The 26,066-nt window shown below is 39.1% G+C and overlaps 1 protein-coding gene across 1 annotated transcript in view; it reads left to right on the forward strand.

Annotated features, from left to right (window-relative positions):
• Positions 1 to 26,066, forward strand: part of PTPN14 (protein tyrosine phosphatase, non-receptor type 14) — a 71,502-nt gene that overhangs the window by 25,796 nt on the left and 19,640 nt on the right. The window contains exons 3-10 of the mRNA XM_009888156.1: positions 8,486 to 8,583; positions 10,811 to 10,878; positions 13,632 to 13,702; positions 15,426 to 15,513; positions 17,954 to 18,042; positions 19,704 to 19,791; positions 20,520 to 20,602; positions 22,897 to 22,954. Of these exons, the coding sequence (XP_009886458.1) occupies positions 8,486 to 8,583; positions 10,811 to 10,878; positions 13,632 to 13,702; positions 15,426 to 15,513; positions 17,954 to 18,042; positions 19,704 to 19,791; positions 20,520 to 20,602; positions 22,897 to 22,954 (643 nt within the window). The remainder of the gene's footprint in view (positions 1 to 8,485; positions 8,584 to 10,810; positions 10,879 to 13,631; positions 13,703 to 15,425; positions 15,514 to 17,953; positions 18,043 to 19,703; positions 19,792 to 20,519; positions 20,603 to 22,896; positions 22,955 to 26,066) is intronic.

Here is a 26,066-nt window from a genome sequence, read left to right on the forward strand (position 1 = left end):
TTTCTGCTTGCATTGAATGTTGTTTTTCAGCTGAAAAAGCTAAAATACAGGTCTCTGAGCATTATATGATTTTGATTGTTTTGCTTTACTTTTGCAGTCCTACTCCAGCCTTTATAAGGATGAATGCTATGGGGGTGTCACCAGGGCCTGGCTTTGCTGGACTCCAGCTTGCAAAGACCTTTGCCTTTGCTGAGAGAGAGGGCTTGAAGGCAAGAGAATATGGCTACCCCATTTTTTTACTCTAAAAGGCATATTGGAGTTTTGTGCTGTATAATTCTTTAGGTATTTGGATTGACTCTGATAAAATTATAGGTGGTTGTAAGGGAGTTTATTGTGCTTATAAATTGTCGTGGGGCTCCCTGTAATTTGTTATAATTAATTCAAGAGTTCAAGGGCAGAAAATCAGGATCAGGTTGTGGCATGCCTTCCTTTCTTGCTAAAGCATGCCATTACTGGCCTCTTTATTTAAGGTTTAACTTTGTGTTTGTGGGTTTATTTGAACTTGGAGTATCAAAAAAAGTATAATACACTCTTCACAAAAAGTACAAGTACAGAGTATGGACCTGTTGCGGTTGGGGGGTTCCTTTTTAAATATAGAGAAATTGGTGGATACTGTAAAGCTGCATCTGCTGGCTAAGCCTCTGGCGGAAGGAGTGCGTGTTTTGGAAGGCTTGTGTCATGTCTGCGGGCCACGACAAGGCCTGGGTGCACGTCCATGCTTGTGGCCCATCAGAAATGGCAGGAAAAGAAAAAGATTCACGGAGCCCTTCTTTACAATCCAAGCTCAGTTTCTTGCTGCCAATGAGAATGCCAAGTGTGAGGCTGCTGTCTCGTGTCTAACTGCTAAGGGTTTCACTAGCCATCCATTTAACATTGGACACCAAAGAGCCACACTTGATAGCAGGCTGTACGGGAAGCAGCTGCTTATATGTGAGAGGTTATAAAGCGTGTGTTATCTACCTATACAGTCCCATGTCTGTTTGCAATACATACATTCTTTTCTTCCTGAATGCTCAATTTTGCTGCAGAAATTTGTCTTAATTGACTGATTCATACCAGAAAAAAAGCTCGTTGCTCCTAAAGTGCTCATAGTTTGCATTTACATTTGAAACTTTCTGCCAGCTGTGTAAAGAATCGGTGGAGGTGGAGATCTGAAACTCTAATACACTGTCCTTTGGGGAATGTATGCAAACGAGCAACCTTTCAATAGTAAACTGATGAAATAGAGGCGGTAAACAACAACTAAGCAGTGCAAAAGTCTGACCAGACTGTTTTTAGGTGCCTTTGGTAGGGACATCTCTGGTCAGATATGGTAGTTTACCTTTCATGGTGTGCCTCGTTGCAGCTCATAGAGCAAGCCAACCATCGAGACTGTGGATTGTTTGTCCTTATGCTCACAAGTTGCATATCAAAACAAAAGGAAAGTGGCCGTCATTGTGAAATTAGCCTGTTTTAGCCAAACCCCCTTTTCTCCCCTCCAGCTGTAAACTGTTTTTTTAAAGAGAGAGATTGAGCAGTGTGGAAGTAGGTGATATGAACTGTGTTTTGATCTGTCCTCCCTTTTCATTCCTACGTGTTAAAATTATGCTAACCCAGCATTGTTCTGTCTCATTAGGAAGGGGGGAAAGAATGACAAAAATCTTTCCATGTATTTCATTTATTTTCCTTTTAGTTTCAGTCATGTTTTCCATCCAGCTGCTGGAGGAAACCAGGATGTAGACAGTTGGATGCTGCTTTTGAACAGCCTCATTTCTCAGTTACCTGAAGCTAACCTTGACCTACCTAATAAGGTTTTTATGATCAAGGAATTCCTACCCTAGAAACTGTTATGACTGCGTTTATACTATATTGGTATTGACAGTTTGAGCTTTGGAAGGAATTTCCTCTTGCATGTGTGACAAAGGCTCTTTCGTCTCCTTCCCTCTTTTTTTTTTTTTCTGGCAAGCCTGCTGATCTTTCTGAAGGTCTGTGACAGGGTGTGGTAGACTTGTTCTCAATACTACCCTTCCAAAACTATTACCCTTTAGTAGTGGAAGCACAGCCGTTGCTTTTTATATTCTACCACAAATCCCAGATAAATGGCTATTGTCTAGTACTGCAAAACATCAGACTTTCGCTTTGAGAGAAGTTGATGAAATTCCAGAGGAGCAAGCTGGAAATGTCCTGTTTATCAACACCATCGAAGTTCTTTACAAAGGCAAAGACAAGGCCTTAGCACTGCGTTACTGACAATGACATCATCAATGTGTATGCATCTCTTTTTTTAAAGTGCCTTTAGATTAAGATGTGCTGATTGAATCCTTGCATCTAAAATGTGTTTCAGCATGCTCAAGCCCAGAAATCATAACATCATCTTTGCCAATATACTTAACGTTGTATCTGAAAAGACCAGTCTTGTCTGCCTGCCTGCCTTCTTTTCTTGCCATATAAAATCCAGTCCAAGTTTGCAGTCAGTCTTGTTGCAGTATATTGAGTGACCCACATGAAATAAGCAGCATCCAGTAGGAAGCACTCTGAATTGAGACTTGAGAACAAAATGTAGATCTTCCAAATCTGCCTTGGTTTCCTGCCTGAGTTTACTTGAGTAACTTTACCAGCCATTGCCTCAGATACTCTATTTATAAAATTAGGCTAATGATCCTAAATACTATTTAAAGCCTGTTTATCTTAGAAAAGCAACCAGTAAGAGTAAAGTATTATCATCATTGTCTCAAATATGCAATAAATAAAAATAACCTTTTGGTCATTATCAATTAGTTCCTTTCATTGCCCATTGAATAGCTGGGTCATTGGCTTATCTAAATCAAGGGCTGAGAAAATATGAAAGACTGTTTAAAACAAAAAATGGGTTTCTCTTTAAAACGTAGCATACAGGTATCTGTGGAATCCTCTTGCTAAATAGTATCAAAGCCAAGATCGTGACAGATTTTAAGGTGTGAGGTGAACAGCAGACACATCAATAGCAAAGCTAATGCTTAAAATAATTTTAGTAAAGGATAAAAGGCCTCTGTTCTGGAGAAACTGCTTCCCCCGTGGGCAGATTATTGCATAAGTGTACATTGCAGTGTCTCTGCTCAGAAGTATATTACTGTGCTAAGGTAAAACCTAAATGAGCTGAGTCGGACTGTTGTTGTGATTCAATGGGACTTTTATTGTGTTCCTAATTTTACAAGATCATATTGTACTCTAATTGCAGTTTTTTTTGAAGTTGGAAAAGAGCTGAACGTCTTGAGCTAAATCGCTTGTGGGCCAATCTATTTTTCCTTTGAGTCTTAAAGACTTCTTATTTTGGACATATGAAATGGTAAAGCAGTTCTCTCTTCCTCCGGAGAAGAAGTTAAGCTACATAGCTATGCAGTTATCCAATAGATAGGCTTGACGCCAAAAAGGTACCTAATGAGTTATAAAAAAGTTAGTCATGCCAGCAATTGCATCATTAGAAACAATTTTAAAGGAATTGTACCTCTTGGGTAACTAATACATGTTTTGTAGTGCTTTGTGTATTTTCAGATACAGTTTCAATACCAATAAATATTTACCTTGAGTGTAATGTATTTATTCATACTGGCCAGCAAAACACACTGACTGATAAAAAGAAAGTTTTTTTTAAAAAGTGTTTCCTGCTGCACTACAGATAATGTGTATATTCCAAACCCTTCTTGTCCCTGATGCAAAAAGAACGAAAGTAAAACCAGGGAAAAATAACATTTTCAAACAGTATTAGTCCTTATTATCTTGATCCTGTCACTCTTTTGTATAAATGTATAGGTGTACGTGTGTGTATGAAACAGATATTTAGATTGTAAATTCCTGGGGCAATAAGCATTTTTTTGTTCTGTTCTTGTACATTTCCTAGCAGAGTTGGATGCTGCTTGATTACTAAGGCTACCCAGTCTGACAAGGTTGAGTAATTATTAAAGAAGTATTTGCCTTGTGGTTCTTTGGAAGACACTGGTAGGAAAATTGTGAAGATGCAGTGCACCAGTGCAATTACTCTGTAGAACTAACCCATATTCTTACTTTTGTAAACAAACCTTTACTTTCTCTACAAAGATCTCACTTCCAATATTGATCAGGCCAGGTTCTGCGTGGCTTATGGTATCTGACACGTTGGTTGTTGAAGAGAACGGAAATCAGTAAAATTGAGTTATTTTCTGCATATGTAAAACAGTAACAGAGGTTATACATCAGATAAACAGGAGTGATGGAAGGGTACAATGAATTCAGTGACACTATACAAACACCCACGTTCTTTTTTGAAGTGACAGGAGAACAAACATGAATCCTGATCTTGGGAGGTGTATACAGAATTGTATGGGCAAAGGGAGTTTCTCTGCATTTACACAGCTCTAGCCAAGTCTGAGTCTGGATGTTGCAATTAAATTCTAAACCAGTACCCTTATCTCCTGCTTACTAATACTATTTGGTGGTTTTTTTCCTCTGATGAAGTATGGATTGCTAAAATGCAGATGTTGATTCTAGAATTCAGATGTTGTGCAGTTGCAGCTTATTTACTTTATAAAAAGTGTGCTTTTTGATGCAATAGATGCAAATATACTTTGAATGTTTTCTGTGTTGGCTAAATAGAGTTGTGGGAAATGATATGCTTATAATTATGGCTTTGTTCAGACTTGTTGTCCACTCCCATTCCCCTTGGAATTAGCTACAGGCTGGCAAACTGTAGTAGCCTTTATTATATTGAATACACAACGGCTCTGCTAAAAATGTTTAACTCAAAATGAGCAACGAAGGTAAGAGATTTCAGCTCTCAGCCCACTTGGCTATAGTGGTGTCTCCTCTGCCCTGCATTCCCCTAGTATGCCAGAATGGCTCTGTGATTAAAGCTTTGTAAGTCTCAGTTTTGAATTTCTTACCTTTTATTATTTGGGGGTGCAGATTGCAAACTTCTCTTTTTGTTCAGTTTCCATATGCTTTCTCAACTAAACCACCTAATAGGCGAGGCTTATAAAATGCGTATTTTTATCTGCTGCTCTGGAACAGCTTTCCTCAGTGAATCTATAGCTGAATCATTTTTAAAATGTCTGATTTCCTTCAAATTATAGATCTACTTTTGCAATCCAAGCGAACAAAGAGCAGCCTCAGCTAGCGTAGTGACATAATAACAGCATTTAACATAATTTCAGATGGAGGAGCCTCAAGTCCTTGACAGAATATGGGCCAATTTCTCCTCTCCGTTGGCTGGGCAGAGAGCCTGACCACAGTTTTGCAGCATGGCTGAGCCATGAATCTGTGGCTGGCAGAGCTATTATAATCTTCTAGCAGAGCTCCCTCCAGGGTATGCTCCTCCTCTTCCTTGGCAGTGGAATTAGCCACTCCAGTTTGTGCCTTGTGAAAGGAGATGTCCCTTTTCGTGCCTTATGTGGCCACAGTGAAAGGAGATGTCAGGGGACACCTTAGGTGGGTGACCCTTGTTGCCGTCAGTCCAGGGGTAAAGATGAAGCTGGTACAGATCATAGGTTTCTGCCTTGATCTTCTTCAGTTTACCTTGGCACTTCCATTGAAAAGGGTGTGAGAGCCATAGCAGGTGCTTGCCTTTCAGTGCCTTTTCCTATGAAAGGTGACAACTTTCTCCTTGAGGTTTCTCATGATGGATACTCTAGTTCATGTCAGACAGCTAATTAGATACATCTTTCAAACACTTACTACATGTCAATCTACAATATATAATAAATGCCAAACCTAAAAGCCAAAGCTAAACCCCCACATCACTGTTTCTTTTGAAAGTCTTGGTTGTAATAGTTGATACTACAGTAACTGCATTGACATTGTATTTTTGACGATGCTTACCTAAATAATCCTTTCAATGGTTTATCTATAGTTTTGTGGGCACTGTTGTTGAAATCATGGCTCCACTAAAGCTGGTGACATTCTTCACTTCTATAACGCTAGGACATCACTATAAGATTTTACATTATTTTAACTTTCATGCAGTCTCTTAACTTTTCATTTGTTTTAACAGTAGTTCCAACTTTATGGCAGATGTGGATTTTACTTTTGTTCTGTTAAACTGGAATATGTAACTCATGCATATATGTGTAGCATTGACATAAATAGCTTGCTTGCGGGATTACAAGTCGTGAAGACCAGATTCAGCAAACACTTGCTCACCTGCGTACTTGATAAAGCAGCTTATGTCAAGCTTGTATGAAAGCGTGTGTATTTTCAGAATTGGGATTTAGTCATTGCAAAGAAGTGGAAACAAGCTGATTTGTCTCTTGGACCGAACAAGTTTGAAACCTGGGGCTGAAGCACAGGGCTCAAGCTGAGAAGCTGTATGCTTTTTACACTGTGCCTCTCAATCAAATTTCAAAATCCCCGAAAGTTTTAATCTTCATTAGGCTGTGTGAAAGCCAAAGCTAAGCATTTTAAATGAGATTATATTTTTCCTGTTTGAAAATGTTCTTCTGCCTTTTGTAAGGGAGAGGGGAAGAGGAAGCCTAAAACCTGTAACCCAGAAATTACTTTTTAAGCACACGTAAAAATTGTGAACTCTGAAAGCAGCTTCTCAGACATGAAGAATATGTGCAGAGACCTTCCCTGGGAGGGTTTCTGTGCCCTGCTGTGCTTGTAGCCTCTAAGCACCCTGCTGCCTTCAGAGTACAGGTCTGGTCAGAGCATTGGTGCTGTCTAGTGGCAAGTTATTGCATCTCACATCGCTGACAGAAGAGTTAACTAAAGAAAAATGTAAAATGCTTCATTTGATTAATAGCCCTCAAAGCATGGCTTGGGTTTACGCTGATTTTGAAGCACATAGGTATTTTCTAATGCCTCAACACAGAATGAAACAGTAACGTTTTCGAGTATAGTTAAGGCAGTGCAGTCCCTGTAGCATGGGTTACGGTGGTTCCTACTTCCAAGAAGGAAAGGTTAATTGCATTGGTACAGGGAAGGTGACTTTACACGCGCACACACACGTGTCTGAAATCATTAAAACAAGACCAGAGCAGTTGCTTTGCTATTCCCAAAGGTTCAAAGGTAAGGTCAGATGTGGCGTGCCGGTTGCAGATGAGTCCAGTTAGGGGTTTACTGCCCCCAACCTTTCTGCTGTCCACCTTGGAGAGGTTGCAGTCTCTGAGACCAGCTAGCACGCTTGTGTACCATTTCGTTCTAACTCGGTTTATGTCACGCAATTGTTTTAAATCCATGCCGTTTTGAGGGGCTGCCCTTTGTGTTAGGAGGGTGAGCAGGCACACAGCTGAAGGGAGCAGTGACCTCCTAACCTGGTTCAGCTGCAGCCAGACCAGCATGTCCGGTCACAGCCTGAGAAACCCCTTTGTTGGTTTTTGGGGTTGCGTCACCCAGGTGCATCAGTTACTAAGGGCAGGTCTGGGGGTTGGATGCAGGGGGCTGAGTGCACATATGGACTGTGGCTATGCTGGGCTCAGACCTAACGAGTTGTTGCTTGTTGGCTGAGAAGGAATTGTGTTTCAACTCAGCTGGAACAGATTACATATGTCTGCACCAAAAGTTTAAGCTGATGGACATGAGATCATTATATCGCTGTAACTCAACTGTATTTGATTATTGGCACATCAGTGGTTGATATGGTGTCCTTGCAATTGTGGCTATAATTTCTTCAGCTGCCAGTCTTGCCCCTGCCTGGTTTTACTGCCCCTGCCACACAGGTAGCTCGAGGGAACGTGTATTGGTGCCTGCAGAATAAAAAGTTGTCGCCTGTTAACAAAGCTGCCTCCACTGGGCTTTAACCTGATATGCTGGAAGGACTGGTACATACATCCCTGCTGCTTTGGCCAGCTCTGCTGTGGGTCTGGTCCAGTTCAGTGGATGGGAGGGATGCACAGATGGGAATAGTAACTTGTTAAGCTTTTTGTGGAAAGCTTCTTGTTTGTCCTTATCTACTCTATTGCAAATGTAAGGTGAAATGTGTGAGTTGTGTCACCATGGTTAAAACTAACATAGTTTTTCTTGTGATTAGTTACTGCAGATCAGCAAGTGCATGATATTAGAAGCTGGTTTTGCTTGATTTGTGTGTCTAAGTCATCCTTACAGATGAGAGAGATGAATTTAAAAAAACTTCTGTATGGGCCATAGTTAAAGTTATGTCAGTAGGCAAAAATATATTGCTAAAATTCTGTTTCTTCTATCAAAATGAGGACACTGGAGCAAAAATAATAGAAGAAATGTGGAACGCTCTTTTTGTATTGGTGATTGCATGATCTTCAGTAACCTCTACAAAATTTATGGAGGAGGTAATCCTAGCAGATGTCCCTCTTCTGTGTGGTCTAGGCACAAATTAGAACTTTTTATTTTCCTTTTCATCCACCTGGAAGCATTGTACATGTAGGGATCATATTGGTTTCTTCTGGTAATGTGGAACTTCTGAAGCCAGGCACAGACTGCTGTTTGACAGCCTAACCTGTTTGCGCTGAGTTTTTCTTGCTTTCAGCAGTCTTTTGTTCTGTATATGTTCTAATTTGTGCTTTTTTTTTTCTTTTTTCCGTAGATACCAGTATTACCTACAAGTGAAAAAGGATGTTCTTGATGGCCGATTGCTTCCTTCATTGGAGCAGGGAATTCGACTAGCTGGTTTGGCAGTGCAAGGTAAGATGACATGACCTGATAGCCCTTTTCCAACATTAGCTTTTTTGGTTTGTTCTACATGTTGACTGGGCACTAACTAAGGTCTTGTATGACTCCTACTCACAACAGCTGGGTTTTCTATTGATTTAAAAATGCATAGGTGGACTGCCGCTGATGAAACACTCACACCCTCAGGGAGGGAATGATGGACCACATCACAGTGTTCAACTTTCCTATTTCCAAAATCCATGTTAGTGAATCTGAACAAAATTCCAGTTCTTCCAACCCCAACCACAGAGTACTTTGCAGACTGAATTTGCTTCACGTTCTCTGGTTTGAAATGCAATTACATCAAAGAGCATAGCAGCAGCTGTAATTTTGCCTTTAATTAAAAACTCGTTTTGCTGTATAGTGTTATCTGAAGTATGAAAGAACACATGACCATAATTGTTATGTGAGTTATAAATTATTAATAAACTACTTCTTACAATGTGATTTTTATTCTGAGCCTCCCAAGGACATTAATAAAAGTGGTATCCCGTAATATATTATGGGCAGAGGAGGAAGCCCTGTATTTGGAGAAAGTATGTTTCGGTGCATCTGAGACTGACAATGAGAACCTAAGGTACAGTTTCAGCAATCATGCTCTGGGCCTGTCCTCTGATGAAAGGGAAGGGGGAAATATGTCTATAAATTGCAAACATGAAGATCTGATTCTTGAAAATTAAACATTCAATGGAGAGTAATGCTAATATGATCTTCCTTAGGGCAGTAGAAATTCCATTTTAGTATCTTATTTCTTGGTTAAAAAGTGAAGAAAAAATGTTTCCTGTCAAAAATTGAAATGTTTTATTAATAAAGGAAAATATGTCTAAGATTCCATGCTGAGTCTTGCAATTTAAGTAAATTAATTTTTTTTTGAGTGTGTGAGATAGGGCTCAATAGATACTGAATGTGTTTCACTGGTCCTGTGTTTTTGGAGCATTTTTGCTAAATTTGACGGTGAGTCAGTCTTTGTAATCAGTTTGAAATAATCACTTTTATTCTGAATTTTCTACATAATCTATTATATTTCAAAGACCGTTGCATCAGAATACTGTGCCTAATCTTGTTCGCTTTATTCCTGACCTTGTATTACTCCCTTTGTCCTTTGCATGTGATGCAACCGAAGATATTTGAAATACTTATTTCTTTTAAACTTACAGACTCTGTTTCATGTCCATTTTGATTTCTTTCTGTTTATGTTAAAACATAACTCTGAGGTGAAAACAAAATGAAACTGCATTTTTGGCATCCTGCAATATGTGAAATTGTCTAGAAGCTTTGAAAGAATGTTTAGCTAATATGATTTATGGTGGGAATTTCCAGCTTCTATAATATGAGGATCTTGTAGATGACGTTTGATCCAGTTCAATTAATATAAAATAAAAACCTCCTGGCAAGATATTCTTTTGATATAAGCTGTTGTGTATTTAGCAGATAGATAAATATAGGCTTTGGGTTATTTTGTTTTTATGTAGTTAAAGCCTTTAGAAAACATTTTCAAAACTCCGTGGTTTCGAGGAGATTTAGACAAGAATCCTCAGCCTAACATATGAGTGAATGTGATCGTAGAGATGAGTACCTCTTAAAGACATGTAGAAGTACAAAAACAAGCAGAAAGGTGTGGGGCAGTCAGTAGAACTGAGACAGTACCTGTACTGTTATATTGGCTAGAGAAGGTTAAGACCTCCTCATCCTCTCCCCAACCATCTTGGCTGTTGACAATGTTTAATAGAATCAGCGAGTGAATTTTAACCTCCCAGGCTGTAAAATTAAGCATCTGTTGTATAGTTGTGTAGAATTGTAGCAGAGAGAGGTTAACGTTGGAAACACTGGGGAAGCAAAAGGGTGCACCTTTTTTGAAGAGGCTGAGCGATCCCAGCCTTGTTAGATGGTGGTATTAATTCATGAAGGCTACAGAAGAAGAAATTCTTGCACTCCTGATGGTGAAGCATTGCAAGTGGTCATAATATTAGGGATCAAACGAGAGAAATTACTTGTCGGCTATTATTTGATCTCTAGTAATAACACTATTATTTTCAGACCTCCATGTTAAAAGCTAAAGTACAAGCAGAAATCTTTGTGCTGGATTGTGGCTTCAGAGAGAACTCGCCCACTTGAAATTAAGCATCTGTGCAAAGGTTGAGTGTGGTCTTAACATATGTGTGGAAAGTGCTAAAATGAGTAATTGTGTTGTTCTTTCCAGCGGATTTTGGAGACTATCATCAGTTTGAATCTCATGACTTCCTCCGAGAATATGTCTTGTTCCCTATGGTGAGTTCCTTATCCCCCTCTTTTGCGGTCTTTTATGAATAATTTCTCCATGCCTCAGAGATGGTGTTGTTGATAACAGAGTAAAAGCACCAGTGCTGAACTATTAAGAGTGGAAGTAAACTTTGCTCCCCAAAACCTGCAATATACTTGATTGTATCTGAATGAGTATATGCTATGGAAATTTAGCCCTTTTTCAGTTCCTGTTAAGCCTCCACGAGGAATACGTGCCAACAAAAGAAATGTACTTCTTTGAATCAAAAAAGAATATGCAACAATATAGGTGGTGTGTATTAGAAGTACTACAGTATTAGTAACATGGCATAACACGGAGATAAAAGGGCTGCTGACGTAATAAATGTTGTGTCACAGGAAAAATCATGCAGCCTTTCCTCAAGAGAATGTGAATTTACATCAACTGACTATTAGACTGAAGTGAAGCATGGTTCAGGTCTTCTCAAAATGTTCTCCAGGGACTGTGCTGTAAATTTGTTTTAAATTTACATTGGAAACTAGCAAATAATTTGAATGCTGAGGGAAGTGGTTTAGATTACTAATGATGTTAGAAACTCCGTTGACAAAGCCAAGCACTTGCAATCCATGACATTGAGCCTCTCTGGGAGGATGGATTAGAAGACAAAAAAAAAAAAAAGAGGCTGCTGAGGTTAAGGCTGGCTTTATTTTAGATGAACAAGTCCATCAGCACAAGTCTTGAGTGTAAGCTTCATAAACCGTAAAAGATCTTGGAATTCTTTCTAACTGGAAAAAAAAATTTGGAAGTGGGGTGGGGTTCCCATACCCTGAGCGTAGCTGCCTAGAAGTTAAGGCATCTGGTTTCCCTCTGCAATTAGTGGAGTGGTAGAGGGAGAATGATTCATCTCACTGTAATTTGGAGGCTTGAGAAAGGCACTTCCAGAAGCATTTCATCCCATTTACTCGCACTCTTTGTACAAGAACTGCAGCAGATAGTCCATTCTCAAGTCCAAAAAGGTGACAGCTGCACAGTGTCTTGAAGTGGAAGGGCAATTTTGAGCTGGTACACCAATTGCAGTGCCCCCGGAGAAAGCGACTCATCAGGAAGAAGGGGAATTAATGAATGTATAGAGGTCTGAATATGCCTTGTATAGCTAGAAGGTGGCTTCAGTATTGACTTTTTACTAAGAAACTTCTGTTAGCCTGACTAGTGGAGTAGGATTTCTTTGGTAGGCCGCCTTGATGATCTTGCATATAGTTGATGGCTTATGAAGTCATGTACGATAGCCTAAGTGGGAAAGAAGATGTCTGCAAATCTAGACAGAAATGTGTTGTCAAACTGTCACTTTGTAAATTACTGAACTTCTGAAAAATAAATGATATTATTTTTCTATTCTGAAAAATTAGGGGGGGGCTTAGGCCTCTAGATGAACCTTCAGGTGGTTAATTTCTATGTGGTTCAGCAATTTACTCTTTGGCCCTGTCTCCTAGAACACCCATGTTTGAGTCAACTGCCTACATGGTATTGTGTTCTTGTTTTTCATGTGTTCACTTTGTGGTATCTTGCCTTTCATCCATGATACTATTGCTAAATTTAATAAAATCAGCAGTGTCTGCTTCCTACAGTCCTCACAAGCCTATTCTTAAATCAACTGTTTCTCTAGACATTTCTTTAACTACTTGTCTCTGCTCTTCTGGGGAGGAGTGGGTAATGTAATAGTGAATATTTCACTGCAAGTTCAGTGACAGTTGCTAAGTGCTGCAGATATAAATGAGTCCTGAAGCAAGTGGGAGGATTTGAGTGAATCTCCGGCATAGAAAGAGCCTCCAACGAGAACGTTGCTATAAATTCGTTAGTGAAGTGAGCTGGTGGATGAGGGAGGGGCAGCTACATTTCTACTGTTTGATCTTGTGAGGCTACAATGTGTGTCAAATGGCATTTCTTCAGCAGGGAAAAGAACAAAGTTATGTACACAGTACACCCCACAGGTGTGTAGCTGTGCATAGGCATGTACCATGCCATTTTTCATTAGCACACTACCACTTTCACATTTTTTTGTGGCAGAAGCAAATATCAGAGGGAGGGCCCCATTGAGCAAGAAACCGGCAGTGTATTTAAGTACGTTACATGCAGCCTTAAGGCTTTTTAAAATAAAAATAAGAACTCAGACGTTTTGCAAGAAATTTTTCAGCTTCCTTTTTTTTTTTTTTTGAATATATGAGTGGACTTCCTTTATCAACTTGCTCCCAATTATTTCAGAATTGTTTCTACCACACATTATTGAATTTGCAGAAGATAAAAATTTGTGTAGGTTGCAAGACAGAAAATAACCATGACTAGGTTTTCCATGGTCTATGCATTATTTTGGGCTGTTTTAAAAGGTATATATTAATTTGTTGACTTCCAGCTGTTTTTTAAAGACTTGTTTGGTCCTTATCCATAAAAAGATCCCTTGTCTGCGCTCTATACTCTGTTCTCTGTTTTGGAATAATAAGCACCTTTACCCCTATTTTTAACAGTATCATTCTGTTGATGATACCCCCCCCCCCCCAAAAAAAAAAAAAAAGATGTAAAAACCCCAGACCCTTGTGTTCTCCTTGCAGATTTTCAGCATCCGTGCTCTGAATTTTCAATGCAGTTGGTGATAGTTTCACTCTCTGTAACTACCTGGAAGAGCATGAACAGGGAACAATCTTGAAACATCTGCTGTCATAATTCCTATCTTGCATTTTGTAGTCTCTCTCTTTGGGTGGGTTTTTCATGCTGCTTCATCTTTTTACAGGATTGGACCCAGGATGAAGCTGTCTTGGAGGAGCTAACTCAAAAGGTTGCTCAGGAGCACCGAACTCACAGGTGAGCTGGACACATTAAGATGCATATTATGAGGGGTTTTTTGTCATCATCATCTGCCTAGGACTTCCCTTCCTGCCCATGCTTTTCTGGCAGGAGTACACCTACCTTGATGTTACTATTATGCTGTGTCTCGCTGGATTTTTAATTAGTCTGTTACAGAGGATTATCTGCCTCTTGTGAACACAAAATGACCGAGGAACTTAATCCCAAATAAATGAGCATTTGCACCATAAGGTTTAATAAGCATGTGTAACACTACTTGCACTATGTAGTAGACTCCTTTGTCTTCCTGGTTTCACGTAAATCCTGATGGTGAAAGACCCTGTGACTTGATTAGAGGTGGTCCGAGGATTTTCTCTCACTCAAGACAGAGGGGGATACACACACTGCCAATGTAACGGAAATGAAAAATAACAGGAGTTGGGTTTTAAATCTAGTTGTGGAAAAGATACAATATGCTGTTACTAGTTAGTGAGCTAGGAGTGTATGTATTACTGCTTCAGTGCAAATATCTTCTGTGTAAGAAGGCTTCTTTCATGTCATCTAGATGTTTCGGTGGTGGAAGTATTCAAACCTCTAGAGTGCTCTTCTTAGAAGAATGGCAGTGCCTATGTGTCATTGGAAATAATCTTTTGTGTTATATTATGAATTTGCATTTAAGGCTTTATTACATGAAATGCAACAGGAATGTTATGTGAAGGGTGCAACACTCCCATTATATGACAGAAAATGGTTGTAAAGGGGCAAATACCACTTCCTGAGTCTCGGGCCATTCTGGTCTGAGTTTCAATACAAGCTTGAGCCTTTGATGCAACCAGCTTCCAAGCTGGCCATGAACAGGCCTGGAGGTTCTCCCTCTGCCATGGGCTGCTTGTGTGATCTTGGTTAACTCAGACTTGAAAGGAATGATTTCCTTCCCCTGCTGTGCTCTTTAGTGTTATTTCTGCGACACAAAGAACAAATACTTATCCTCACTTCAGCAGGTAGATCTTATTCCACCTCCTTTCTTTCCCTCTTTCTCCCAAGTATTTTTCTGGTTCCTATAATTCTGTTTGTAATCTGTGGTAAGGAGGAGCAAAGAGGAGAAACGTTAATATTGGCCTTCTTTTGGAGCAACCTGCAACCTATTCTGACCTGCTTTTGGGAACTGAAATACTTGAATTCCTGAGCTGTGACAGCAGCATGTGTAGACGCGTGTGTAAAAGTTTTCAGGTGATTTGTTCTCTATTATGAAAGAGAATCTGCTCAACATTTGATTTAGCGCCTGTGTTTTTGAACAGCCAACATGAAAACGTAGGTCTTCCTTTTTAAGTCATTTTAAGCAACTTCAGTGGATTTGTATACTATTTATGCAAATTAGGGCCTCTGTGGCTCAAATTGGCCATCCAGAACTAGACACAACCTAATGCAATGTCCTGATGTTTTAATAAAGCCTGGAAAATATTTGATGTGTGCAGAAGAAACTGAGTAAGGTGATCAGTTCAGTTTCTTCCTCCTGTAATTTGAACTGTGCTTTGTACCTTAGCTTAGCAACATCTAGTAAAATTCCTCCCCTTTCTGATTATGATCCTAATGTTGAAAGTTAGTTTTGTGTTGTGTGCTTCTAAGCGGCATCTCCAAAGTGTCTTCTAAAGTGGTTTGTGAATATCCCATTTTTTCACTAGTATTTCATGTGCACATATAATACTGAACCACTTGCTGCCTTTTGTTACTCTAATTGCAGTGGCATTACAGCAGCAGAAGCTGAGCTAATGTACATCAATGAAGTGGAACGCCTTGATGGGTTTGGACAGGAAACTTTCCCTGTGAAGGTATGTTAGTGTATATTATAAAAGAACCTCTGAATCAAACAATGCAGGAGTCTGCAGCGACCTTTGGAACGCATGCAAGTTGTGTTTGTCCAAACCAGACTGTTCTGGAGGGTGACGTGCCTGCTGGTAGTTTGAATGGACGTTGCAGCATGAGAGTATCCTAGGCCTGCAGTGTTACTTCTCTTCCACCAAAATCAGAAGAGGTTGCTATGTGCTAGGGCCTGCTCACTTAGGAAGCAGAGATGCTCCTTGCTTTTCTTTGAGCGCTGTCTGAGGGAGAGTGGCTGAGGCAAATGAACCTTAACTCTGGTCTCCTAGAACAGGATGGGAAGATAAGACCTTTTCATATCTTTTTAAGTTGCTATTTACCAAGCATTAACTTTACCTTTCCTTGTTTTCTTGCATGTGCACACAGGTTCTCCACGCATTTAAAATTGAGGGGAGGTTTTAAGGTTTGTTTTGCATTTGTAGTCCCTTTCCCTTTGCTGGAAGCCCCTGCCATGAGCAGTCTGCCTGGCCTTATGGAGCACATGCCACCATGATAAGGTCATGCTGAGAAATGGAAAACCATGTTACCAACATGACCCATTTCTCTTTGCTAAGCAACCCAGCCACTGTAAGTAGTGGACTGGTAGCAGTTTTTCTGCTAGTTAAAGCTGACTGGGAATTTAAAAACAAACCAAGCCAATAAAACCCCACACCAAACAAAAAAGCTTTCTGCTGAAGTCAGAATTGATCCTTTGGGGATCAAAATTTGCCTGCAGAGGAGCTGAATGGCAAAAAAACCCTACCCAACAACCAAAATTGTGGAATGTTTATTAGCAATGAATGAAATCAGTGTTTTCCTCAAATTAATTCAGCGTAATGCTGCATGCTGCTGCAAAGGATTTCTGTGTTGGAAATGTCATTAGATATTATTGCATGTCAGTAAGGTAAGTATGAACAGCAGACTGGGTGCTCTGCAAAATTGCAGGAAGATGTTACCCTTGTATCAGAGCAGCGTGCTGGCCTTGTAGACAAATAGAATTGCATTCAAAGGGAAAAATGAAAGATTTCTCTTTTTCCCTGTTAGAAAACACTACTAGAAATATGTTTCTCTTTCTTTCTGTATAGATATTTGTGTGTATGCACACACACACATATATGTACAAATATACATTTTCTCTGATATTTTCCCAATCTCTTTGCCTTCTAAAGCTGCCTCTGGGACAAGGCAGAGCAATGTGTATTCTTCTAATCAGACTAAAGGGAAGACTGTCAGCTGTAGGACCTCTGCTGACTTGTAGTATATGTGGAAGAATGCTAGTGTATGCAGCACTGAGAATCGATGCATAGTCTGGAGCTTGAAAATTGGCATCCATCATTTGTTTGCAAAAGGCCTAACACTTAGTAGTTAGAAATAGGTGCAGATACTCCATTGTTGCCTTCTGGGGATCAAGTGCAGCAAGGCCAGGAGAGCGGCTCTAATCTGATCTATTAAAGTGCAGGGACACCTGATGGTTTCCAGAATTTGCTCATGTGTGCATTATCTTCTCCCATATCCTTTCTTCTAGCAGTTCTTTTAAACCACGCTGATTGTGTTAACATGATTTTTATTTACCACTTTAAAGTGTGAATCAATTACTACATATGCAGCTGAGGGGGACTTGGTTTTGTTGATAAATGTAGAAAAACCCTTGTCAACAGCATTAAGCTTCTGTAGCAAAAAAGAAAAAGCGTTTTTAAGAAAACAACTGGTTGCAAAATGGAACAGGAGCACATGGTGTTCAAACAGGAGCCTACAAGGAGACATGGGTAGGCACAAAACTATTAGAATTTCTAAAAGCCGATGTAAGAACAGTGGACGTTATGTGCTGCTTGCAGATGAATATTTAACCTAATAATTGAAAAACAATGGAGGATGTATCCGTATAGAGATACAAGTCCTTTCTAGAGTGACATGCTGTGAACTTCTACACGGAGTACTTAAAGGAGGAACAGTGAAGGGTATAGCTTTTGAGAGGGATTCCATCTCCAGGTGTGGTTTTCTGAAATCTCGACATGTTTTAACAGGTGACTGGAGAAATGCTGTGAATGTGAAAGAGGACTATTGCTTTTGGTAGTCATTTGGGCTCTACGTAGCTATAATCACAACGATACAAATGTGGGGTATTATACAATGAATGCCAGCTTGTGGCATGCATGTTGTTTGATAGAGGAGAACCTTGGGCTCATTTAGCCTTCATTTGTTCTCACTAATCAACAGAATTAATCCAATTAAGTGCTACTGCTTTGAAATAATGAAAATCAGAATCTGATCAAGCAGCAAAATATAGATTACTCAACAGTTAGGCCTTGCATTCATCCTGAAGAAGGGCTCTGTTTGGTAGTTCAGCATACGTTCATAGGCATTTATTGGCCATTTTCTTTATTAAACTAAATATATATCCTTTCTCTGCAGGATAATCATGGAAATGACATACACCTCAGTATTTTCTTCATGGGAATCTTCATAAAAAACAGAATCGGAAGGAAAGCAGTGATTTATAGGTAAAAACTAGGGTCTTCTGTATTTAAAGCAAGTTTCTTTTCAGAGCTCCACGTGTGGGGTTTTTTTCCTTACTTAAATTTGTGACTTCAATAGCGCCAGTCCTCTAACTAAGGAGTAGTCACCTCGCTGTTTTCAGAATCGGCCTTTTGGCCGTAAGAGATATGATAAAGAATAATTTCTGATGTCTGTGAATGGGTTTAACGGCAAGAAAGATGGTAGTTGTCTGTCGTGTATCTTGTTCTACTCATAAGGCTCTGATTCTTTTTCTTTTCTTGCCTTTATGTCTGCTTCTTTGATGCTTCTGAATGCAAATCTGTTAAACCTCATGGTTGGTAGCCGAGGCTCTTAACATGTCTGAAAATCTGGTTGCCATATTTAGGTGCCCCACTAAAAGAAGCTGAACTTTCCCATTCTGTAATTTTGAAAATCCTGGCTGTGTCACTTGTTTATTTGTTTTGCTGGTAATTTTGGTTATTAAGAATAACTTAAGCTTTTCCATTAACTTTCTTTTGTGGGTTTTGTTGCTTCTTATAAAAGTTTGTTCTATATGAAAATGTTGCTAGAAATCTTCATGATTCCAGGGAGGCTAGGGTTTCACTTATTCCTCCTTGCTGCTGTTCTGGTGTGTATTTCCATTACTGAGAGTATTAACTTGAAGTGGATTTTTCCTGGTCCCTGTTATGAGAATAAAACATTTGTACAGCCAAAAATTGTGTTTTATGGGGAGTACTAATTTTTAGTCAGTAGCTAAGGCTTGTGTCAGACTTAAGCTGGAATATTGGGGTTTTTTGCCTTAAAGGGGCTTTCAGTGGTCATCTTTGAAAATGCTAGGGCTCTCTTTTCCACATAGCTGATGTTTTGCGTATTTAATTTTGAGAAGAAATTAGATAATACTTTAACTATGCCAGGTGACAGAAGCAAGAAATTTCTTTACATGTAGAAGTGGTAGTTGGTGCTGGAATCCTTGCTCTTTGGAAATATGCACTTCAAGCATCCTGCCATGACATGAAGAGGAATGCATGCTGCAAACAGAACAAACAAGTCCTTTCCATCCCCATGGATTGCATGCAATGTACGCAAATGTCTGTCAGCTATTTGTAAGAAGATTATAACTCTGATCTTGGGTAACCTGACAATTACTTGAAAAAAAAAAAAAGATTGCAAACAAAACCAAAGTATTAACATGGTATGCATAGCCTACATAACCATGTTGTCAACTTAACCTTCTGTAGGAAGAGTTGGCACTGGAGGAAAGTTGGAAACAGCATTTGGAGAGGAATGGCACTATTAAAAAAACCAAATAAATCTCTATTACTTGTGGCTAAAATCAATCAGTTCAAAAATGCCACAGTTCAGTATAATGTTTATCATTAATGTATTTTCAATGCATCTTCTATTGTAAGTCTTCAAATTTGTGTTTTTAAAGAGAGCTTTTAACTCTCCTGCTTTGAGTTAAGAGCTGAATATCTGCTTCTCCTTTAATCAAAGTGTGATTATCCTTATTCTTTTCTTATTTTCCTGACCATGTTTCTTCACCCAACAGCAACCAAAAAGCTTTCCCATAAAATGAGACTAATGTTGACTAAGGGATTCTTAATGTGTTTGTGAAATGTTTGAATGTATGTGTTGGCAAACTCTACTGCATTTTTTTACTCTACAGGTGGAATGACATTGGGAATATAGCACATAACAAGTCTTCGATTGTTCTAGAGTTGATCAACAAAGAAGAGAATGTGCTCTTTCACACAGTAAGAAAAAGATCTAATCAGTGTCATCAAGAAAGCTGCTTATATAAAAAATAAACCTTTAACATTCCACTTTTCCAAAGGGGCTCACTCACCATAAACCCTCTTCCCCTTAAAGTTCACATTTTACTTTATGCAAAGGGTGAAATTAACTTTGTTTAGCTACCAACGTTTGCATTCTCTTCCACACATCCCAAAGTACACTGTGCTGGGAAGTCTGCAAAAAACTGAAGTGCTTGCTGGATGAAACATCCACATTGCTACACTATCTTTCATGCTGGCATAAATACAGCAGCATAAGCAGTTGCAGAAACTGGGCAGAAGCTACCATGCATGCACATACTGGAACTCAGAAGGCTGCACTGCTGTTCTGTGCAATTTAAAAATCGCTCCGTATCTCCCTGAACCGAGGCCAGTATAGAAACTGGACCAGCAAGCTTGAGCCATTTTTTATTTTTTATTTTTTTTGTCCCTCCTTCTCTCCCACTGTGACTTAGCAGTGAAGTGGCAGCATGTAAAGGCATGCCACTGTATTTCAGTAATTCAATGCCTTGAATGCTCTTGAGGGCACTAGACGTGTTCTTGGCAGCCAGATTCTGTACATGATGGACCTTACCAAGCATTACTGCAATTGGATTTTTAAAACTCTTCTTTGTTACTTCTTGGTAACAATAACAAAATTAATTATTAGAGAGAGATATATATTTTCCTATGTTTTCTTATGTTTAAAGGATGATCTTGAAAATGCCAAATATATTTCACGGCTGTTTGCAGCAAGACACAAGTTTTACAAACAGAACAAAATCTGCACAGAGTGAGTACTCTTTCTTCAGAGTTGTTTTCTGACACCCTGCTTTGGAATCGCTCTGAGTTTTGGCGTGTCTGTTTTTGTTTGGGTTTTGTTTTGTTTTTTTTTTTTTTTTCCTAGTCACTTGTGTCATTCTTTTCCCCTTTCCCTTTTTTTTTTTTTCTTGTTTTGTTTTAAACACCAGCAGTAACTGACAACTGAGAATGAAATTTCATTCTGGACCTTGTGAGGCTTGATGGTCTCCAAGCAGCCAAATCTGACAGAGAATCATAAATTGAAGCCCTTGGTCTCTGTTGTTCATAAGCCCAGAGTATTAGTACAAACAGGAGTGAAAGGTGACATGTGTTAACGTGCCAAAAGTGAATTGCAGTAGCATTTTGAAGATGCATTACCCATCTAGCAGCTAAGGTCGGTGGAAAACACAGGTTGTCATCTTCTAATTTGAGCAGTATAATTTATCTGCTTCTTATGTGCACCAAACAAGGGGGGACATCTTGGAACATTAACCTGCATAGCCAAACTAGCATGACACAGCAGAGACTATAAATCTGAACCCAATTTCTCCTTTACGCTCTACTTTGAGGACTTATAAAGCAATTGGCCTTGAGCTAGTCCTCTCACACAAGTGGATTCATCCTAACTGAAGAAGGAATTCATGAGGCTTTACTTATAAGTCAAAAGTGAGTTTGTTAGCTGAGTATGTTTATTTATACCAGCAAGCAGAATTTTTAGTTTTAGATAAATTTTGCTTTGAGAAGTTTGGAATTTCGAGAAATTTTCATGATGTGCAGGGTTTGCATAGCAATAAAAACATGAATCCCTTGCAAAACTTATCAGCTTGGCTGGAAAGATATGAAGAAATTCAGCCCAATGAACAGCTCTAGTTAGAGCTGGACATCCCATCTGTTTAGCTGGGTAATGCCATCTGTCGGAAAATAAAGCCAAAATGATGAAGGGAAGATTGGAAGGTCTAGCTGTCTAAAATTACATATGCACACAATATATTAACATACGGTGAGGTTGAGTAATGGAGAGACCAATGAGATGAACTGCATAGAGTCATCTTTTCGCATCTAGAAAAGAGATGTTGATTAGGTTTCAGATGATGTTTACAGTTCTTAGGAGGTGAGTGGAAGACCAGAAAAGACATTTCTTAGCAGAATATAATGTATCGCAGTAGTCCAATACTAAATTTAATTTTAATAGTTTCAGAGGAATTGAGTTCAAAGGAAGGTCCTGACTGTCTCCCGTGTGACAGTCAAGAAAGCAAGCAAAATACCATAGTCTGTCATCTTGCAATATTTGCCCTTTGAAGCTGTATATCAGGGTCAACAGAGAGGACTGTTTTGTTACTCTTCATAATCCAAACTGCTGAAGCGATAGCCATATCTGTGTGGGTATTATGAACTGGGTGTATGTAGTGGCTTCATATACAACTTACAAATATTTGGACTAGTAAAAATACGAACATTATGAGGTTGCTGAGTGAAATAACTGGAATTTAAATGTATTTTTGCCGTTAGAACAGCTCTTCTTCTTACCACAGTCTCATGTGGTATCAGCTTCTGTGTTAGAGCCACAGATATTGATGACAGCGTATGCCAATGTGTGTTTTCTAGCCAAATAATTTTCCTGCCCTCTGTTAAAATGATAGTTGTTTGTTTTGCTGTGTGCATTTCCTCTAATCGCACATAACATCATTCACCAGATCAGAAACTGTAAGAGGACAAATTCCACCTTTCCTCTCTTCACGTAAGCACTATATTTCTGCCTCCTTCAACTCGTTTCTTTCCCTTCCTCTTTTTTTTTTTTCCTCCTACGCTCCCTGTTCCTTCCACCACACCTGGCTACTCTAACGTTGTATGTGGCTCTGCTAGTATTATCTAACCAGTTGCTTTTTTTCCCCTTCCTGATCTGTGCACATTGCTTTGGAGTGATTGCTATGAATTTCATAAAATTATCATTGTTTTAATGTTCACCTTAAGTCACCTGAGACTGTGCCTTTGTGCCATGTTCAGTTTTTATTGCTTAAGAGACTTGTTTGTTTGATTCATTTTTAAACCAGAGTTTTTCTTTCTTGTGTTTCCAAGTAAGCCAAATAGGATAATGAACAAAAGGCATGTATATTGTGGAGCTGGAATACTTTGTGTATTTAGAGAAGGACCTGAATTATTTTCATTTCACTTATTCACATTTTTAAAATCTCATTAATGAGCAATACTTTGCTTTTCCCATTCATTCTTGAATCAGAATTGGAATATTGTAGTTTCTAGTATTTCTCTTTACTTTTTCTTCCACAGACAATCAAGTTCTCCTCCTCCTATCCGACGACGGCCCACTTGGAGTAGGTCATCCTTGGTATGTGCCATGGTTGTGTGTCTAAGAATGTCTATACCATTTCTAATGGGATGGGGCATTGTGTAAGATGGAATACTTGCTAAATTTCAAATAAGCACATTAACTCATTTGTTGTAGGCAGTATGATTGGAATGATTTTCAAGGGTGTGGCTGCCCAGGTTGATTAATTTAACTGGATATCATCACCACTGAGTTCTAAAAATTACAGTCTTCAAGGCATTATATTTTTTATTTGCCCTGCAGAAACTGAGCATTTTTTCTACTGGACTGAGATTATATTCAGTATATAAAGAAAATAATCCTCTAGAATTTGAAGTGTCTTGTGCTGTATACATCAAAACCTAGTCATTACATAATTTTACAGCTGCTCTTTTTGCGTTTCTTCTATTCCTTGTGTTTTTGTAAAAAATGTACTTACAGTTTATTAGCTTCTTGAGCTAAGAGCCTGTTTTCTGTGTGAAGTTGCTGTGATTTTAAGTAAAACTATTATAATCAGTACAGGATTGCGATTCAGAGTTTTTCTTAAACTGTACTTGTTCCCATTTAACTAATCTCCATAAATACTGTAAATCTGACAAAACTAGATAGCTTTTTCCTGAAATCTTTACCAAAAACATCTGTGGCAATCTTTTTTTTTCCCCAGTCAGCTCTTAGGACACTTTTTTTCAATTAAGTTTTAACATCTAATATTTCTTTTCTTTCAGTAATTCAGAACCCCTTGAATAAGAGTAGCAACAGCACTGCTGGTCCCTTAGGCAGAGGGCAATATTATCTGTATGCAGGTTGCCAGTTTTCGTTTGTGATATAGGTTATACCTGCTTTGTAGGCCTTCCCAGAGTGGTAACTCCCTTAGCCTATTGCTCTGAGGCAGAAAGTCAATGTGGGCAGGAGCATTTTCTTGACACATCCCCGTGGTGTGGTTACAGCTTGTGAAAATATTCCAGAATTAATCTTTAGCAGGTACTGATATAAGGGTAGCTTTATCTTTGCAGATTTCAGCACAGACTGTTTTCCTGTGTGCGTCTATATGGTCCATTCAATCTAAAATTTGCATTCTGTGTTTCCCAGCCACTGGCAGGCAACCTGTCATAGCTGGCTCTGGATTTCTTTGTCCTCTCATTCTTAGCATGTTTCTAGGGTGTCATGATGCAACACACAGGCTGCGTACTACATTTTCTGAGGCATATTTACAGTATTTTTGGTATCTGCTAGTTTGGTCCCTAGAGATGACTGAAAAACTGAAGGTGAAATTAAATGTGCTTTGCGTTCTTGTGCTGTACCCTCAGATATATCACAAGGGGAAAAAGAGAGCTGCCTTCTATATTAGATATGAAAAATGGAAATCTACATTTTCAAAGGAAAACAAATCCTACTGCCTCTGTGTTTTGAACATAAGCATGCGACAAGTTTTAAAAAACCCCAAAGTCTCAGGAAGATCAAGAGGAGGAATGTGTGCTCATCAATTAAAAAGTGAACTGGGCTGCTACCCATTCACGTTGAACTTTCAACTGCTTTTTCCATAGTTGTTTTGTTAACTTGTTGGAACAGTTCTCTTTGAGCAGGAAAAAAAAAACAACCAACCAACCTTCCTGACTGTTGTCTGCACTGTACATACCTTTATACACCTACCTATTCATTTGTCTTGTAGGGTAATAAATCAGTAGGCATAAATGGGAAGTGAAGTTGGGCCTTTGGGGTGAGGCTCTGCCACTTCACTGAGGATCACGTTCATTACTTTCAGATTGAGATCCTTTATATGGTTTTGGCATCATGGTGAACCTGTATTTTATTATTACTTTAAAGCCATTTTATGCTGTTTCCTTTTCCTGTCAGGCCACCCAATGATGCTGGTTTTCCAGCAAAACCTCCTCAGTGGAGAAGATCTTAATATGATGACATGTTTAAAAAAAAAAAAAAAAAACACAAACCCAAGTGATCCTTAAGTTGGTCATTGATGTTCTGCAGACCTCAGGCTTCTCCTGTTTCATCAGAAGAGGCAGATGGGCCTTCAAAATAACCAAACCAAAACCAAAACCCCACAATAGAATAGTCCCGAATTTCTTGCAGATACCTTCCATAACATCTATCACAAAGAAGACTATCTGCTCTAGATCTATACGCTCCCAGTAGAAATAACTTCTTCCTTGCACTTGTCCTCTGCCCCCCATTTGTTAGGCTTTCGAACATCTTGGTTTGTACCAGGCTAAGCTCTGCTGCTTGGGTTGTCAGCAGTGGGGTCCTTTGCCCAGATTGTTCAGTGAGAGTAGGGGCTTATACCCTTGAAAGTAATTGTTGTAGCAGAAATATTTTCTGCCGTCTTCCAGCTCTGGCTTGACACAACCATTTTGTATGCAAGAATTTATATGTGTGCTCAGTTTCTTTGATTTTCATTCCCTCTCCCCATTTACATAGAAAATGTAAATTTAACCCCTTCCCCACTCCCTCTTCAGTGGCTAACTTGCATGGTGTTAATTTTGTGCATGTGCGTGCAAAGGTAAATTATTTAGTGTTTCTTTTTTGCCGTGGGCATCCACAGTATTCCTTAATAGTTCGAACTACTTGAATCAGCCTAGATGAAAAGCCCTTATTCCGCTGTTAAGGAAGCGGAATAAGGGCTTGTCTCTCTGTTTGCGAGACAAGAGTGTCTTCCTTCTCTTTCTGCTTACTTCATATATCAAAGTATGTTTCATGAACTTTTCTCAGCGACACGAGACAGGACATTACAGTGCAAGTGGTAGAATGTGATTGCAAAACGCTTTGGTTTGCCAGTGTTTCACTGCAAATGATCCTGCTGATTTAATGCTGAATTACCCCCTGTGATACTTGTTGTGTTAAAAAGCTTCTTGCAGTGCAGATTGTTGGAGGACGGCTCCAATTCATTATATAGGGAATCTGACATTCATGTAATTTGTGGAGTTATTTTAAGTCCAGATGTGCTCCCTTTGCTTGTATAACAGTGTCCCAGGTCCTTGAATTTGTTCCATCTTCTGCTTTTGTCCTGAATAGGTGTTTGTTTTGTTGTGTTTTAATTCTTCAAGGGCAAAGGCTTTTAATAAACTTCTGAAAAGTTCTGAGCAAGCTGGGAGTCTGGATGTTGTTTTCTGAAGTGGTT

This window comes from Charadrius vociferus, unplaced genomic scaffold, assembly GCF_000708025.1.
Source record: "Charadrius vociferus isolate BGI_N301 unplaced genomic scaffold, ASM70802v2 scaffold340, whole genome shotgun sequence".
Taxonomy (NCBI): Eukaryota; Metazoa; Chordata; class Aves; order Charadriiformes; family Charadriidae; genus Charadrius; species Charadrius vociferus.